The 18,454-nt window shown below is 38.2% G+C and overlaps 2 protein-coding genes across 6 annotated transcripts in view; one reads left to right on the top strand and one right to left on the bottom strand.

The window, feature by feature from the left end:
- The first annotated feature begins 861 nt into the window (after positions 1-861).
- Positions 862-3,467, top strand: LOC135627981 (uncharacterized). Its single transcript, XM_065134465.1, has one exon. It carries the CDS (start codon positions 955-957, stop codon positions 3,265-3,267), a length of 2,313 nt encoding a protein of 770 aa, XP_064990537.1. The 5' UTR covers positions 862-954; the 3' UTR covers positions 3,268-3,467.
- A 3,386-nt stretch (positions 3,468-6,853) lies between these two features.
- Positions 6,854-18,454, bottom strand: part of LOC135627982 (probable pre-mRNA-splicing factor ATP-dependent RNA helicase DEAH9) — a 35,647-nt gene continuing 24,046 nt past the window's right edge. For all 5 annotated transcript variants that reach the window (XM_065134467.1, XM_065134468.1, XM_065134466.1 and 2 more), the window contains 7 exons: positions 18,204-18,293; positions 18,061-18,132; positions 12,414-12,512; positions 12,202-12,288; positions 10,186-10,239; positions 8,332-8,411; positions 6,854-7,315 (listed from right to left, as the gene is read on the bottom strand). In XM_065134467.1, the coding sequence (XP_064990539.1) occupies positions 7,168-7,315; positions 8,332-8,411; positions 10,186-10,239; positions 12,202-12,288; positions 12,414-12,512; positions 18,061-18,132; positions 18,204-18,293 (630 nt within the window). In that variant the 3' untranslated portion in view covers positions 6,854-7,167. The remainder of the gene's footprint in view (positions 7,316-8,331; positions 8,412-10,185; positions 10,240-12,201; positions 12,289-12,413; positions 12,513-18,060; positions 18,133-18,203; positions 18,294-18,454) is intronic.

The raw sequence follows: 18,454 nt of genomic DNA on the forward strand, positions 1-18,454 counted from the left end.
TTGCCAGAAAACAGATAAGCTATATTACTTGAGAAATTGAATGCATCACACAAGAAGAAGAAGACAGGCCTTTAGGCCAATTGTCTTTTCATAAAAAAAAACATGAGCATAGATAGCTTAGCAGAATTTGTCAACAAATTGACACAACAGTTGCCTTCTCTATAAATATAAGATAATTTAAATCTCTAAGAATGTTTATTTTGATTATATGATGCAAAGCTCAACATGTTTGTTCTGTGTTATCCAGAAAATGATGAATTTTTTTTTAAATAAATTTCTTTAACTTTCTCGAATGTACACATCCTCATTTTTTTTCTGATATTTTAAATGCTCCCTCACCATCCCTAATGTCTCTTTCTTGCTTTGTCATGACGGTGGTGTTCTTATCGTCGTCATTCCTCTTTCAAATTAGCATTATTGGCATATCGTTTTCATTATGACATCTTTGTCTGTTGTTTTCATCTTACAGTAATCGCTTTTGCTCCATTATGATCGATGATTTCATATATATATATATATATATATATATATATATATATATATATCTTGAATAGATCTTTTAAGCAAAAAAATCACTCGTTTTATCGAAATAAAAAACACAAATTGTAAATTTCTAATGAAAAATAGTTATGGAGTGAGACGGGTTCAGATGACCCAACACCCAACAATTACTTTTCGAACAGCGGTGATCCGAGCATCCGAAAAGGAAACGCGATTCGGACGCCCCGTTTCATTGACACGTTTTGAGTGCACAACAATTTCCAACCCGTCCTCGCTTTCTTCACACGCCTTAAGGCTCAAAGCGTCCCCCTTTGGTTCCTACTCCAAAAAATAAAAAAAATAAAAAATAAAAAATAAAAAGGAAAATAAAGACGAAGACGAGCCGCGAGTTCAGTGAACCGAGCAAACCCGCAATAAATTATTGGATCCCTTTGGCGTTCCCCACTCCTCTCCATGCCTCCGCCCAAGAAGAAGAAGAAGAAGAAGAAGACGAAGACCAAGAAGAATTCCACCCAACCCCGCCCTAATTCCTTCCCCGCCTCCCCTCCTCCCATGTCCGGCCTCCAATCCCCCATCGATCCCCCGGAAACCCTCCTCCCCCATCCCTCGTCGCCGCAAGAAAACCCCCAATCGCAATCACCGGCGACCAAGTCTGACAAGGGAGAGGAAGTATCAGAAGACCCGGCTGCCGCCGATACGGAAGAAGACGAGCCCCAACTTACTATGTCTCCGGCCGCCGCCCCACCTACCGACGTCGCCGCGGTCGATCTCCCGGCAGCGCCGCCCCGCCCCTCGCCTCTCCCTCGGAAACCCCCGGCCAAGCGCAAGAAAGCCCTGTCGAGTAAGCAGCGCGCCGCTGCCAAGCAGAAGCTCGCCCTCCTGACCGCCGGCTTCCGGCCTGTCCCTTTCCCCTCCGATCACGCCGGGGCCGACGTCGATCTCGCGGTCCACGAGCCCCTCTTCCGCGCCCTCGCCCTTTGGGACTTCGCCCACCTCCCGCTCGACCGCGACGTCCGCACTGACCTCCTCATCCCCCTCATCGCCAACTACGACCCCCCCAATCGCCGCAGCTTCGTTCAGGACCTCCGAATCACCGTCAGCCGCGCTGATCTTGCCCGCGCCCTTATGCTCCCGGTCAAGAAGGACAAGACTGGCTTCTCGGAGTCTGGCGCTGCTGATTCCAACCCCGAGATGTACTCCAGGGAGGAGTCAGCTGCCGCCGTCTTGGGCTTTATGTCAGGCTTCATGCTTTTCCCGTTCCAGGATGATGCCTGCATACTACCCGCAGAAGTCATGGCCGCGCACCTATTGGTGAAGGAAGGCCAGCCACACAAGGTAGATTGGGCGGGGTTGATGTGGATGCTGGTGGAGAAGGAGCTGCTGGAGGCGCCCAAGTCTGCCGTTTGCCATTATGCCTCGCACTTGCAGTGTCTAATGAAACACCAACAGCCGAGGTTGTTCCAGGAAGCTGAATGTAAGCTTGAGCCAGTCCCTGAACCTGTGCCTGAGGCTGAGAACTTGGAGGATGCTGCGATCGCAGAGGAGGAAGATGACGCTGAAGATGTTACAGAGGACGATGCTGCAAGGATTAGAAGTTCAGATGATGTTGTGGATGTCGCTGGAGAAAAACATGAACCAGGGTTAACTTTGGGCTTGGGTGGGGATCTGGATATGACGAATGACTTTGAACAGTTCAAGGAGGGAGAGGAGCAGTGGCTGCGAGAGGAAGATAATGGAGGTACAGAGCAGTGCTTGAGGCGATGCAATTCAGCCGGTGTGAGAAGTATGGAGTTTGAGAATTTATGTAAAGAAGACGGGGAAGGAAGGGGAGAAGAAGGGTATATTGATGACCTCTCAGCAAGATATGCTTCATTGGATGGGTTGACTTCATTCGATAGGTTAACATCCACAGACCTTCTCCAGGTAATGGACAATGTCAATATCTCTTACGGTCAGCCTATGAATCCCCTTCTCTCTTCTGGTGAATTCTTGACAATGAGTACTGATGCACATAAGAACATTCATCTAGACCCTAGTCATGGTAGACCTTACTTCGTTGGCAACAATGGCAAACGACAAATCAGTGAGGTCGATGATGAAGATGATAATGATGATGACCCCCAGCGGTTCTCACAGAACAATCAGCAAAAAAGGTTCAGGAGTGGTGGAATTTGGGAGAGTACATCATCAGAACTTGATGCCATCCTAGAGCAAGTCGAACTTGATGTGGGAAAAGCTAGGATGGTATATGCAGAAAAAGAGCAAGCACGCATGAATGCGCAACTGCAGTTGCAGTGCATGAATGAGATGCTCCAGCAAAAGGACAGGGTCATCCAGTCCTTAGAGAAGACAAGGGAAGAAGAGCAACAGAAGTGGCATCTGGAAGCTTGCCGTTACGAGCATGAGATCAATGTCATGGCCAACTTGGTCATTGGTTATAAGAAGGCATTGAGGGAAATACGCGGAGCTTTTGCCGAGTACAGAAAAAAGTACCCACGGGGTGATGAGCCTCTTTATCATGTTGTCGTTGGCTCTGGTGGTTTGGTTCTTTCTGCCAAGGAGTTGGAAAGGCAACGTTTTGAGAAAGAGGAGGAAATTCGACGCACTGCAATGGAGATGATTAATGGTTTTGAAAAGGAATGGATGCTTAAGCTTGAACAGTATGATTCATCGGTTGTCATTCTGTTTGGGAGGATGGTGGAACTCAAAGAAAAGATGGAACTTCTAAAGGGAAGGTTGGCGAAATCTGTGACATCGGATGCTTAGATGCTCGAAGATGCATGTCAATCATCAATTACTTTTCGATCCTTTTTTGTGGCATTAGTCTACTTAATATGGCAAATTATGTGCTTTTAGTACTTTGGAGCATATCCAATAGCTCTGCATCATTTAACTTTTAGTTAGCTGATTCTAAGTTAATCTGACAATCATATGCATGAATTGAGAAGATCATTGCTCTTTATTAATGTGTTTCGCAAGTAGCATTGCTATTCTCATGCTCAGCATTGCATTGTATAGTTTTACTAACTTGTTGCTATCTGAACGTGGTTCTGTCTCTTCGATAAAACATTAAGAATACCTATTTCTCATTTGTGCACACAACCTACAATCTTTTAACTTTCCGATGCTTTTGAATCTTGTTACCATGTTCAATGTGTGTCCTCAGATTTTTGTTGATAAACTGGCAGGCCTTCGTATTAGCATTAGCCAAGTATTCAAATCGTCTTTCGATAGAATTATAACTTAAGGTTGTAACTGTTGTCAATTTTCGAGATCTTTCATATGTTCAAGTTCTTACGAGCTTTATATGTGGAACTCATGCCTGTAGTATTTACGTCCTTGTTTCTGGTTGATTTTTTTTTTTTTCGTCTATGCTGATAACTATGACTACATAGAATTTCTTATTCATATTTTTCATCCATACTTTGGTTGCACTAGTTTATGTATTTTAACTACGGAGTTAGTTAGTTCTTACTTTTACAACATATGATCTGCTTTACTTTGAATCTTCCATTAGCTCTACAACAGAACTAACTTCTAGTTGAGGTGGCTAAGATTATTCTTTGTCGCCCTTTAATTTTCATCTAATCATTCCTAAATTGCTCTGATCTAGGCTTGCCTTAATTATCTAGCCGCATCACTACAGATGTTGCATCAATTTTCTAGAGAATTTTCTTTGCTTAAAGTCATACGAAAAAGAAGCAAAGTTTAGCATATATTAAGCATGACCCGTTATTCGTAGACATCCTTTTGATATTATTTCACTGAAGTATGTGTTTTTCTTGTTATTTATTTATTTGTTTGTTTATCTAATGGTTTGTTGGGGTGAGGTGGTTTGTGTTCCTCCCATCAGAAGAATTATAATCAATCATTGGTCATCAAGAAAGGAGGCTTTTTTGATAATTGGGCTCAACTTATTATAATCAGAATTATAATCATTGACGGTTAGTGTTCAATTCTTGCCTTTAAACATTTTGGTTCTTAGTTAAAAACATGTCCTTTTTAACTTTTTTTTTGTCTGTCTTATATATCTGTAGTTGTAATCATAATTCCCAAAGCACACACTAATATAGTACCCTAAATGATGAAACATGTACTTTGGTACAATGATTCTCTAATTCTATAGTCACATGTGGTGGTATTTATTGCAGCAGTATCCATAACATGAGAAGGTATTAACAAATGATAGATAATGAGACCTTGATGGACAAGAGAATTTTTTATGCTTGCTTTGAATTGTCATCCTTTTATTTTTGCCCTTTTGATTTTTGATATGGTGAATACACACTATTTGTGTCCTGACACATGGTTTCTAGTCCAGCTAGATCCCTACCAAAATAGGGCATTTCCTATGGTGCAAAGTTGTCTTCTTTTTTTTTTTCCGGCATACATACTAAGGACATTGTATCAGAGCATGTCAAGGAAACATCAACTTGTTGTTGTACAAGAGGAGCAACGGGGCTTGTGTGATTTGTAATGGGTTGGTACACTTTGTAGTTGAATATGATGAATGACATGAAAGAGTCTCGTAGAATACTTATAAGATCGATCAACTATGAGCATTGAAGAATCAATCCAATGTTAGGTACACTTTCTAGTTGATATTGATGGAAGACATGAAAGAATCTCGTAGAATACTTACAAGATCGATCAACTATGAGCATTGAAGAATCAATCCAATGTCAGGTACACTTTCTAGTTGAATATGATGGATGACATGAAAGAGTCTCGTAGAATACTTACAAGAATCCATTGTCAATATCTCAATAGTCATTTCTTATTGAAGAATCCCTTACACTACCCTCGTCTTCCTACTAAGCATATTTTCTCGTAACTAAGCCACACCCAATTTTGGCCAAGTGCAAGTGACATGTACCTAAGCTCTCACAAGTAGGCCACAATAGGATGATCGAAAGATTGCATTTGACATGGCAAGTTTTGCATCTCGAAATGCAAATGTTTGGGGGATATGATACCGTGAATATTTCACACCAATCATGGCCTAACACGTGGATCTTAGCTAGCTCGATCCTACTAAAGTAGGCTAATAATACTCGTCACCTCAAGATCAAATCCTAGAAATCGCAATTTTTTTCCTAATCGTAATGACAATGGCACCATAAGAGGGAGCCTTTTCCAAATACCACACACAAAGTTCTTTGTCTATCGCATAAAAAATTGCTAACCAAAGAAGGATACTTGTAGCACCCCATAAGCGTATCGTGTGCAATAATGCTATCGTAGGTATCTATCTGGTCATCGTTTCTTGGAATAATAAAGTCGGAATTAGATATTGGATTTATCAAGCAGGCTAGAAATATAACCATGATGGAGAATGTATCAGAACCATGTATGGTATGTATGGTATGGTATGGTGACAGGAAAATTACTGATTTGTCTCTTTTGCAGCTTCTAGCAATTTTTTTTTTTTTCTTGTGCAGGAATTAATTGTTAGAGACCTCCTGAGGTGGGAAGTGGGAAGTGGGAAGTGGGAAGTGGGAAGAATAGCAAATGGAGAAAATTGAAGAGTGGTTCTTTGTTTTTTACTTCTTTTTTTTTTTTTTAACGCAAACTAGTTATCTTGCCCTGTTGTTTACGAAAATGGGTAACACATGAAACAAAGAGATGTGAAGAAGGTACATCCACAACTAGTTTTGCTTGCAGGAGGAGGAAGAGGAAAAAGGGTGCCACCATTCTAATTTTGTAACGAGCCACAAAGCTAATGAGTTTTCACTAATTTTGTAACGAGCCACAAAGCTAACAAATGCTAATGAGTTTTCACTTCATGATTGATTGTTGCTTGTCGACTGACAATACTGCACCTGCTGATTCAACTGGGAGTCTTCAAATTTTGCTGCAGACTGTTGTCTTCTTTTTTCTCTGGAATGTAACAGTCTATTTCAAATGGAATGTAGTCTCGTGTTAAAGTCAGGTGCGAGATATATGATGTGCATGCTTCGTCATCAAGATGAAGTGTTGTTGTTGTTGTTGATCATCTTACGACAAAGAACACGGAATGCATGACTCAAAAATTGATGTTTTGAGCTAAATAGCATGTGGTTTCATGTTGATTTGGTGACTTGCACTCTCTTTGTTGCCCGGTGATAGGCTTTTGGTGAGTAGAGCAGAGATTTTTCGTTTTTTTTTGGTGGATAAAATGTAAGTAACTAAAACAGGATTCAAACTCGGATCTTATGATAAACTTCCAAAGTAGCTGCTTCACTTTGTGAGGCTTTCACCACACTTACTGTTACAAGCCGCCCAAATCTAGTGTTGGAATAGCGAGACTTGCAAAAAATTTACCCACAAAAGAATAGAAAAAAAAAGCGCAAATACCGCTCAACGCAGAAAATAGAAGCGACGCAAAACCCACAAAATATACCAATTTACTGACCCAGTTAACCAGACAAGAGGCACCGTTTGGGAGGAAACGTAAATAGTAGCTAGCAAGAAAAGATAAATACAGAAAGGAAAAACAACAACGCAGAAAAATAATGGTAGATGACAGTTGAAACCAAATAGACACGGATGAACAATCCGCTGGATAAATACAAAGACTACTAGTAGCGTCCAACTGATAGTTGCTAAATAAATGGACAATTAAGCGCTGTGTCAACTTGATATCCTCAACTGCAGAGAACAAAAAGGTTTCTACAGTAATTACTGTCAGCAAGGGGCAAGATTAGGTGTCCGAACCTGATAGAAATGTGGTGCAGCTTCGATAAGCCAGGATGGATCTATAGCAATTACATTGCGCATATAATGCTTGTTAGTGGACACGAGGGAATGATACACCACCCACTTTGGGTTAACCCTGTTGACAGCAAACACATGTCAGGAGCAAAGAAAGTTTAGTGAAAGTCCAACACATTTCTTTTTCCCATGCAAAAAAAAAAAGTACAAAATATAAATAATGAACAAAAGATTTATTCATTGTTAGATTTGCAAAGGATGGCGCGAAAGCTGAGTGGACTAAACTGAGCATAAAATTGTTTGTACCATCCTAAAACTACAAGTTTTATTTATCTCCTGTACTAGTGCAAGAACTGACGAATCACATTATAACTATGATTGTGTACATATTTATAATATACTGGTAACAACAAGCATGGCATCAGACTTTGCTAATCTTCATAATGTTCTATGTTTTTCGATCCAGAGAGTATTAAACAAAGGTTTTCTGTTCTGTTCTTTTTTTTTTCTTTTTGCTTTTGTTTTTTGAGTGCATGCCCCTACGCTGATATTCTATGCTGGCACAATACCACGCTGGAAGTAGCTGAATGTGACAAGGGTATGGACTATCTGACGGTTGGCATGAATTGTGTGCCAACAGGATGTTACATGGAACACAATATATCATATTGAAATTTCAAATTTGTGGAAAATGGCTCAAGTAGCATGTCTCAATTGTTTTACGCTAATGTCTTGATATCCTTTATATTCATCATGTTTTACCTCTTGATGCGAGGGAACTTTCAAAACTATGTCATAACATGGTTTAACGACACTAGAACATGCTGAAAGAGATGACTTCAATCTTTTTGCTCAACTTATTTTTCCTCAGACCAAGAAGATTTCAGCATAAATGCCACAATGTGATAATACAAAAATATGGAAACAGATTATTCTTTTTCTTTCACTCATTCATTCTTTTTTCTTTTTTTCTTTTTTTTTTCTGAAAGGAGGGGATAGGAATTGGAATATTCATTATTAACAATACTTGAAAACAATTTGATTGATTAAATAGAAGTAAGCATCTCATTTAGTTAACTATCATGAGAAAAAAAATGTGGACAAATTAGCAATTCCACAATAATTTGCTCCGCTAACCTGAAGAGTACAGAAGAAGGATGAATGTATACTTCTTCAGAACTCCTGACTGTCTTGTACAATCCATTGTAACTATATTCCTACAGGGAAAAGAAAAGTAATTTAGTCATGCTTATGGCCTCAAATACCAATATCATGTTGTACAAAAATATTCTACGATAGAAAAACAACTATTTTGGTGGTCCTGAGGTAACAAAAGTTAATAATGAATACTGATGTTAAAAAAGAAAGAGGAAGACCAAGGAAATGAGGAATATCTTTATAAAACGAGCAAATTTCCATTGAATGAACTAGTGATACTTTTCTTACCAGGAAAGATTCAATGTGGCCTACCCTTAATAGGTGTGAAGCAAGGAATTTTATTCTAAGTGGCACAAAGATGCACTGAAAAGACATTAATTAATCTTAAGCAAAGTCTCATACACCTCTCTCATAAAATATTGTAATTTCGACTTACCTACTCAAAGGTGAAAGCATACATAAAATCCCTCTACAAGACACGAAAAGCTATTGTAAAAACCTTTTAGCAGCTTACATGAAGAAGGGTCTGCGAGATTTTTCCATGTATATCCTCTAAAGTGGTACTTACAATTGTTTGTGTTTTAGAGACACCACATCACTTCTCAAATGGGTAGATTAGGCATTTTCATAATTTGGAGAGACACAAAATAGCTCCATAACTAGACTTAGGAGGGGCAAAGGACTAAAGGCACTTTTAAACAAAACAAAACCATACGTGAGATAAAAAGATGACGAACTTATAGTCCAACAACTCAACAGGGAAAGCATGATGTTTGACAAACGACACAAACATAAAATTTTCACAGAAACCAAGAAACTTTAATCTAGCATGGCATACCTTACAGTAAAATTTTCAGTGTGACTTTGAAAATTTAAGTTCCATAGGGGCAAATGGTACTGAGCATGACTTTTATTTGACTCAATGCAACACATTTATTTTGCTTCAGATCCTGTTGGGAGTTATATAAGAACTAATTTCTTACTGAAAAAAGAAAGTACATTAGTATTAAATGGCACATGAAAGTACATTAAGTCAGCAGAAATTACTGATTTCAAGAAAATACAGAAAAAATGTTTCTAGATTTTTAAAGAAAAGTTCAATGGATTTTCAACAAATTTATCATATACATAAAAAGAAGTAAATTATGAATTTACTGGATAATCACCAACTTATACTTTCTCTTTTTTATTCTCATCTTCATCTTATCTTTCCCCTTCCAATGGGTTACTAGTCGTCTCACCCAAGAGCCTAGGCACATGTCAGTGCCCTTGCCTTTGTTTTTATATATTAATTATTAAGTATAATTTTTTTTAATCAATAGTTGACGTTTTACCTCTAGTTTGGGCTTTACCCAGCCCACAAATGTCCTGTAAGAAAACTAATATTATGAATGTGATTTACCATGGGTCATCTCTTATGTCAATTAATAGTGTTTGGCCTTCAAAAATAATCTGAACCTCTCCATTTGTGGTTTATTGTCCGACTGGTTCTTTTGACATTGGTTTTAATTATTCATCATTCTATGGCCTAGTTTTTTTGTCCAAATATATTGCTGGTCGTAGCTATTTACAGGTTATAATGACAATGATTTGAATCCTTAAGCCTAAATTTAGACTTTACTACATAGCTCTTCTTAAGGCAAACTTCACACAATATTTATAAAGATGCTTATAATGTTAAATGTATGGCAACAACCACATATTGTGTGAATTTTGTCCAATTAAAGTGAGCCATCAAAACATCTCCCTTGGAATATAATTTTGGAATCATGGTATAAAAATGTCTTAAAGGATAGGTATTCCATAACACAATAATGTCATATGATAACAGACCTCCAAGTGGCATGAATTTGCAAAAAATCCAGCAATTATGGCCTTCCTTAGAATCTGCAAACAACATAAGCCGATTTAATCACCAAAATGCAAATAAAACTTAATTACCCTTACAACTTAATTTAAAATTTAAATCTATCCATTTGAATTATAAAAAGATGAACAACCTTGAAGTTAAAAAGAGGAGCTTAAGTTACAATGAAGCATATAATTGGAGCATTCTAAAAAACTATGGAGCATATTGCTTACCAAAAAACTGGAACAACCAAGGCTTCAGATGGTTTAAGTTTGATCAAGTGAAAAAACCTAATCTCACATTCTTTCAGTTCAAATTTACTGCTTTCTTAAAGGTCGTTTCGGCTTGACAGCACGAAATGACACAATTCTGCAATTGCCATGCATGACATAGATTTTAACTGCTGAGGTAGATTTTGCTCAAGGACTGCCCCAGCCCCCAAGTACCCCTGATTACCTTAGCTAGGAATCAAGAAACTCTTATTTACTAGCTGGAGCATCCCCATAGGGTTTTGAAAAGCTCGCACGGTCAGGATGATGTTGGTTGATGAACCAACCATAAAGCAAAATCATGTAGTGAACTTGACGCCTTCTACATATGTATTAACTTCATAAGGCTTATGATAATGTCAGAAGTACCACATAGACTTCAGTTTAACTATACAGGCCGAGAAGTATAATATAGTACAAAACTCAAGAACAATGGGCACTCTGAAAATCCAATGTGATCTACACCAAAAAGAAAACCTCTTTAAGAGATGCCTCAATACCATGAGTGAAACCGAAACCTTAAGAACATGATCAAGTAAAAATGGCAGACTTCCGTCCAATGTATTTTAACTTGTATCCAATTGATCAAATTAATCTGATATTGAAATGCATAATTCGGGGTACCATCATTTATCCAGGCAACACATCAATAAGTTTAGTATGATACAAACTCACACTCCAAACCCCAAAGCCCATTCCTTTTAAACCATGGTACCATGCTAGTTATTCTGCTCTTTCACCCGAAAAGCAGAAAAGTGCAGAATGCCTCAGCTAAGGCACATATGATGCAAGATAGGTTTGCAGTAATTTTGGATGATCATGGATATGTCATAGCCAGTTAGTCCAAACTGAATCAAGGCCACAAAAGAATTTATCAGCTTGCCTCAGATCCGGATTCGAAAAATTGAACATGATTAATCGACTCTTTGAACTCAGCTATGCTGAGGATAAACCCATAATGAAGGGTTATCAATTTCAATCATTGAGAAAAACATCCTTAAAATCTCTGCATGCTTCAGGCCCTGAGAAAGGATCTTTGTTTGTGCCGGAGCCATCTTCCAGAAATGAACTAGGTTGAAGAACTTCAACAAGTATGACATATCACAGAGTCTATCATCTAAATCTCAAAAATAGCTAGACGGTACCAACTAGGCCAGAGTACAGATGTAGCATAGTAAAGCCCATTTATTGCAGCACATGGACTGTTTTGCAGTTTATTAAAGCAAGCTGGTCTCATATTAAAGAATGTCAAGCTTTATGCCTGTGGTGTGGCTTTTAAGGGAAAAAGCTCAAGATTCTATGTTTCTGATCAATAGAAACTATGGGATGGGACTTTACAGGCATCGGTCATGATGATATCAAAGCATGTTCCCATGTATTGCTGTAGATGGATAAATTTTGAAAATCATGCTCTAATTGATGCTTTTATCCAGCACCATACAGAGAAGAAAACCTAGTGAGCCAAAAAATTGCTGCTTCAACATCTTTGGGGACTTAGTTTCTCTTTGTTATTTCAACAGGGAGTAGCAAGATTGTTGTGGTTAAACACAAATGCAACACGAACCAGGCATGTCAATTATAGTTTAAGCCATGGATATTGGCAGGAACAACTAAATGTTTGAAAAGAGGAAAGAAATGAAATTTATGCTACGCCAGTCCCATACAAAAGCAAATAGTTAACACAAGAATATAAACAGTGAAAAGTGGACAAGTGAACAATAGGATAAATGCCTGTGTGTCTTTTTCACAAGACTTGAGGGCTAAACCAAGTCGCCTCAATAACCGGCTGAGTTGTTCTCTGACATCCACAACCTTCTTCTGCACAAATATTTGCATGAAAAAATGAAAAAGATAATAGCAATCAAAACAATGACATGTATACCCACAATATAGTGTTAAAGAGTATAGCAAGCACCAGTATTCTGCAAAACAAGGAGACTCACCATAGCTTGATAGTTGAGATAATTTTTGTAACACCATTGTGAAGATTTTCCAGAGTTAAGAAACCCTTTATAGACATTAAGATATGTAACATGATCTCCCTGCATATGACCAACAGAGTTTCAACAGGATATTGTAAACATTTTGGAGGGTTAGGTAATACTTCATAGACATTAAGATATATAACATGATCTTCTTGAGTAAAACCAATAGACTATCTTGAACAGGGTATTGTGAAGAAGATTTTGCAGAGTTAAAAGGAATCCTTCATGGTCATTAAGATATGAAATATGATCTCCATGCATTTGATCAATAGACTAATCTTGGACAGGATATATTATGATAAAAGACAAAACAGTTCTATAAGAATCAATCAATTTTCTGTGATGGAAGAATTTAATCTTAAAGGAGCTTAAGGACAAAACATTTAATGGTCTAATTTCACAGTCAACACCAAAATAAAGAGTTTATTTCAAATAAAAAAAGAAACATAGATACAGCAGGAAAAGTTCAACAGGCAAAGATTTTCCTTTAAGGCAAATATTCCATGAGGGATATACAAAGCGCAAAGATTTTCCTTTAAGGTAAATATTCCTTGAAGGATATACAAAGCATCACTAAGCCGACCTAAAAATATCAATAAGATCACAGTAGGATCTACCTAGTTCAGTATAACTCAAGAAAAGTGAGCAAACAGGTGCACGATCAGAGTAGAATCTCTAAATTCATGCTGCATGTTATGAAGATTATACACCTTTCTGCACTTTAGAGTTTATATCATCCAAGATATAGTCATGAGCCAAGACCTAGACTGTGGTATGAAACACCAGCCATTTCAACACCTAGAACCCCTTGAGTGGCACATAGCTAGATGGGGGATCCCTTATTGTCTAGGAGTGACTAATGGTTTTTAGTGGCTCCACTTGTTTAAAACAATTCAAGTGAATTGGATAAATGTTCATTAGGCCCCAGTCTGCTCTCTCAACTGAAACTTATGAGCGTCCTTTTTCGTGCCCAACAAAGTTCTTCACTTACCCTATGCTTGTATGGTCCCTATAGCAGAGCAATGGCGACATTTTGCCTGTCGTTGTGATCCTCATGTCCTGAAAGGAGTTTGCAACTAGGCTGATATTAAAGTGCAGGATGGCTTAAGAAATTCGAGTTGAATCCGTCACACTCAATGGCCAAGAAATCAAATACAAGCTTTATGAAAGAACTGTATGACACATCACTGAGGTGAGGCTAGCGGACCGCATAGGAGCTGCTAGCTATAGGTGTCCTGTAAGCCAATCACATGAGCGATAGCACATCACTCTTTTTGCTTCTTATTATTTATTGGTATTTTCTCATTTTATCTTGTGTATTGCATATATTGTGATGTCTATCGATCTGTGTAATGAGAATCGGATCTTGATGAGATCGCGATAATGAGACTAATTCGTCTATAAGCACAGACCCTAAATGATCCCGATCGTAGGTTACTCGAGAGGGACATCGAGATAACTGAACATACTTGTTTGTTGTATACCCGTCCATATAATGGAGGCGACTAGTTTCATAGTTGCTCATGTGGGGACAACAAGGATACAGTGCAAGTGCTCATTGGAGAATGAGTTCATTGATTGATCCGCTCACGGAATGTTGAATGGTTGATGTTACCTCATTGTCAGATAGTGATTTTGTCGTCCCAATTATGTATATGGTCCTTAGACTTGAGACACCAAGGATGTCTTATATAAGTACTCCACTCATTGATACCAGACTTATACGCCTGAAAGTTCTAGATCTAGCACAGTCGGTTATCGAGAGTGACAGTCAACCTTTCGAGACAATTAAATGTCAATAGAAGATCATCTGTTCTCAATGTCATGAGAGGAATATCCTATGTGTTCTTGCTCAAACAAATCCTTGGTCATGGTCATTTGGATTGAGAGAAAAAAAGTTCTCCAGGAGAATTCGATTATAACAATACTTGAGTAGAAACCGTATGAGCTTGACAACATCATGCCTAGTATACAGTCTCTAGGATATTAGATGGATGAGGAACTATAGATACACAGTAACTGAGGACAGACAGATCCAATGGATTGGATTCCCCTGTATCGTTTGGGGACTACAGCGCAGTAGCTTAGTGCGTCCGTAGTCGATGAGTCGAGTGAATTATTATAGATATGATAATTTACTGAGACAAAAAGAGTTCTACCAGGTATGACTCACGGCCAGCTCGATATTGGGCCTAGAGGGTCACACACATATGGTAGGTGTTGCGACGAGTAGAGGTTCGGATACGAGATATCCGTTGGAGCCCATAACTTATTGGATATCCAGTAAGCCCCTGAATTATTAGATCTTATAAATAGAATCCAACAAGAGCCAATGACAAATTATTGGATGGAGGTCCACTAATTTAAGAGGCTTGGGTAGTTGGATGGAGATTCAGTACCCAATAGGACAGGATCCATTAGGGTTAAGTTAACAGGAGACTCTATAAGTAGGAGGGAACCAAAGGGGGCATGGGCTAGACCCTTTTTGGTTGTCACCTCTTATACTTCTCTCTCCCTCTCCTTCTCAGCCAACAGCCCCAGTTTAGGGAGTGTGGACAGCAAGAAGGGTTGGCCCCTTCTTGATCGTGTGATACGCGTGGAAAGAAGAATTGTATAATGATTTAAGGAGCGTCTTCACAGCGCTTGCCGTATGGATCACCGCTAAAGAGGAGAGTTGACCTCCTTCATCCTCTTCCACAGACCTGTAGGTTTTCAAGGATATGCAATCTCCTTAAGTAACATATCTTTCATATACATGTAGTTTTTTGGTTTTGCATTTTTTCACGCACCAATCTTCAAACAACAACGAGAAATTATTTTCTGCGAGAAATCTAGGATTTTTGTTTTTTGTTCTTTCGCTACGCATATGATGCTGCCCCAGGTTTCTCAACAAGAGCAGCTCTAGTCATTCATTGTGGAAGGACGAGTGAGGACTCATGACAAACCTAGAGAAGCCGCTCAAGAAAAGCATGGCATCCACGTCAACGGTCAAGAGGAATACACTTCATGCAAGCTCCATGAAACTCTAAAAAAACAGAAAGCAAATTATGGGGATAGAGCCCACACGAGAAGAGATGGTGATCAAATAAACCAACTTAAGCTCTAAGTAAAAAGGCTAATATCCGAGTCCTGAAGCACCTAAATGAAATTATAGCGGACTAAGAATTGTGATGTTCATCCGATCTCTACATGTAAAGAGAACACCCATGAACAACAAGAATTTCATTTACCTATCATTTTAGGAAGGAATGGCATAGAAAGACAAAGATAGCACTGGCCTACTTAGAGAAGGTTGGAGAGGGCTGCAAAGAAGATAAAGTGGGTAGACTAGGGAGGGTGACCTAAGAGATTAAAGTTGATGATATGATGTTGGTCAAGATGCAACCAGCATCTTCCAATTCTTATGGCAACAAGTGAACAAAGGACTAGTGCACAAACATAGAGTTCAGCGCGAAACATGATTCATAGTCCACAATCTATTCCATATGAGCAACTTGAAGGCTTATCATTCTAATCCACAGGATCCTTCAAGAAACATCCAACTAGTCTACCACCCACAAAGATGTCCTACAACTAATAAGTTAAAGATATCTTGGCAGATCGCAAGTGTAAACTACCTAATGGAATAGAACAAACACAGTACTTGGTGAAGTGGTATAATGCTCGCAAGAAGCAAGTTGGGAATTGGAGGACGGCCTTTGCAGTACCAGCATACGTTAATGAGGGCGTCAACGGATTAAGTGTGAGAGAATGTTACGGATAGTTGCAACTTTCAACATCCCTGCAATGCCCACAACTTTGTCAAGCGAATAAATGTGATAGATCCATGGTACATGATTGAATTGGTATAGTTTCCATAAGTGTCAACATAAAAACACTCAGTATAGGTCAGTACCGCCAAGAAAACGAAAGAGGAAGAAGACCGGTGCAAGGGAAGAAGGGGAGATGAAGCAATGGAGGTGGTGGAGGGGACATATGAAGACGCGATGGAGCTTATGGCGAGGAGATGATGACACAACAAGGAGGAGCTCGTGGCAGCGAGACAACAAGGAGGTGAAGAGGCAGAGCCACGGATAGAGAGAGAGTGCTACATGAAATAGAGAAAGAAAAAGCGGAAAAAAGAGGATGAGAGTGGGGAAAAAGAAAGAAGAAAAACTAACAATTGTCGATAGCTATAAAAAATTAAAAAGATGATACGATGATACTCCTGGTTCTTAACTAGTAAGACCATGTGGGGTAATCTTAAACGAAATGAAACTCAGTGGTTCATGAACCAGTTCACAATCAGACTAATACTAACCAACTGATCTGTACCAACTAATATGATTGGTATTTTAAAACTTGGATTTAAGATTATAAGGCTTAACTAAAAATTGTACATACAAGAAAATTATCATGATTGAAGAATCTACAAAGAATAAATTCTACCAATCAAATACAATTATAGAAGAAAAAGACAAACACAACATATAAGGTTCCTACAAATACAGGATCTGAGGACCAATGTACACACTTTTACCTCTATATTTAGAGAGGTGGTTTCATGACTTGAACACTAGTCTCCTATGTTGTAGAGGAGCAACCTTAATACTAAAGTTCGTTCTCACAATCAAATATCTGATCAACAAAAAAAAATATTTGATAAAGAAAATCTAAAAATTCATCAAATCCAAAGAAAAAAATATCATGATTTACATCAACGTAAGCTTCTCACCTATGATCTTAATTTTATAGTTTTCGTCTATGATTTTTCTGTCTATACAAAGGAAAAATGGGTTTGTAATTGAGATATTAATAAATGAAACAATTTTGTTTTCTCACAATATATGTAAATAGTGTGAGGTCACGATCTTCCTCCCAAAATGAGTTCGAAGGACTTATAGAGCGAGTCCAAGAAATTTAGTTATTACTCATCTTTTCTCTCTTCTCTCCTTTGATTATCCTACCCCTTTGACGAAGTCGGAAACATATGGTTCAACATAAAAGCTATTCCAAAAGGGGAACATAAAAAACTTTCATTCGCCTTAATACTAGGGTGTTTAAATATCCACTACTCACGCTTCCATTATTTAAAATTGATTTTTATGTTAATCAAGTTTGTTTTACTGAATCCTTGCCTCCTCCCTTTTTTATTGTTTTTCACAGCATTATTCTCAATACCTACATAATAGGTAACAGATTCCTTGCCTTGATATTATACATAACAAAACTGATTATTTTTGTGCAAATATAAGTTAGTTGATTCTAGAGTAGCTTGGTTTTCAATAGAGCCAAAAATGAGTTATACTAATCCTCTTGATTCCTAGACAAACCATTCCTCTTAATATGTACAAGAAATCAATTATGGTTTTTTTTGTTCATAACACTTGCTTCCACAATAGATAATAAGTTTAAAACTATTTATAATGAATGGTAAAAGAATCATTAATCCCCCAACAGGTCCCCAACAACAATTTGCATGAAGTACTCCATTGCAAGTGGTACCATGTAAGGATCACTAGAAAAGTAATATTCATAGTTAATACAGCAAAAATGATGTAACAATAATATCAAGACCAAACTATTAGCTACTGAAACTCCACATACTAGAAGTTGATTAGGGTACCTCTGCAGCAGCAAAACGTAACTTCACTTCATCAAATTCCTTCTGTGCTCCCCACATAGAAACCCAAATAGACTGCAGGCATCCATAAACATCAAGCACCTTTCACAGGGCAATAATTTAACCTTGAAGCTGCAGAAAATCACCTGAACAGATAGAACTGCTGCTATAGTGATTATCTCCTCAGAACAACCAAAGTTACATGCTGACAAGATCATTTTAGAGATCATAGGGTCCTGCAATTTTTCGTTGAAACCTATAATGTTAGAATAAAATAAAAATGCACAAATATTGAAGGAAAATTTGAAGATAAAATTCCACAGAAGCATGAAATAATGGACCAATAGAGCTTGCAGATCAGGATAAACACGTAAAAGAAAATTTTGTTCATAGCAGA

This window comes from Musa acuminata, chromosome BXJ2-11 (assembly GCF_036884655.1).
Source record: "Musa acuminata AAA Group cultivar baxijiao chromosome BXJ2-11, Cavendish_Baxijiao_AAA, whole genome shotgun sequence".
Classification (NCBI taxonomy): domain Eukaryota; kingdom Viridiplantae; phylum Streptophyta; class Magnoliopsida; order Zingiberales; family Musaceae; genus Musa; species Musa acuminata.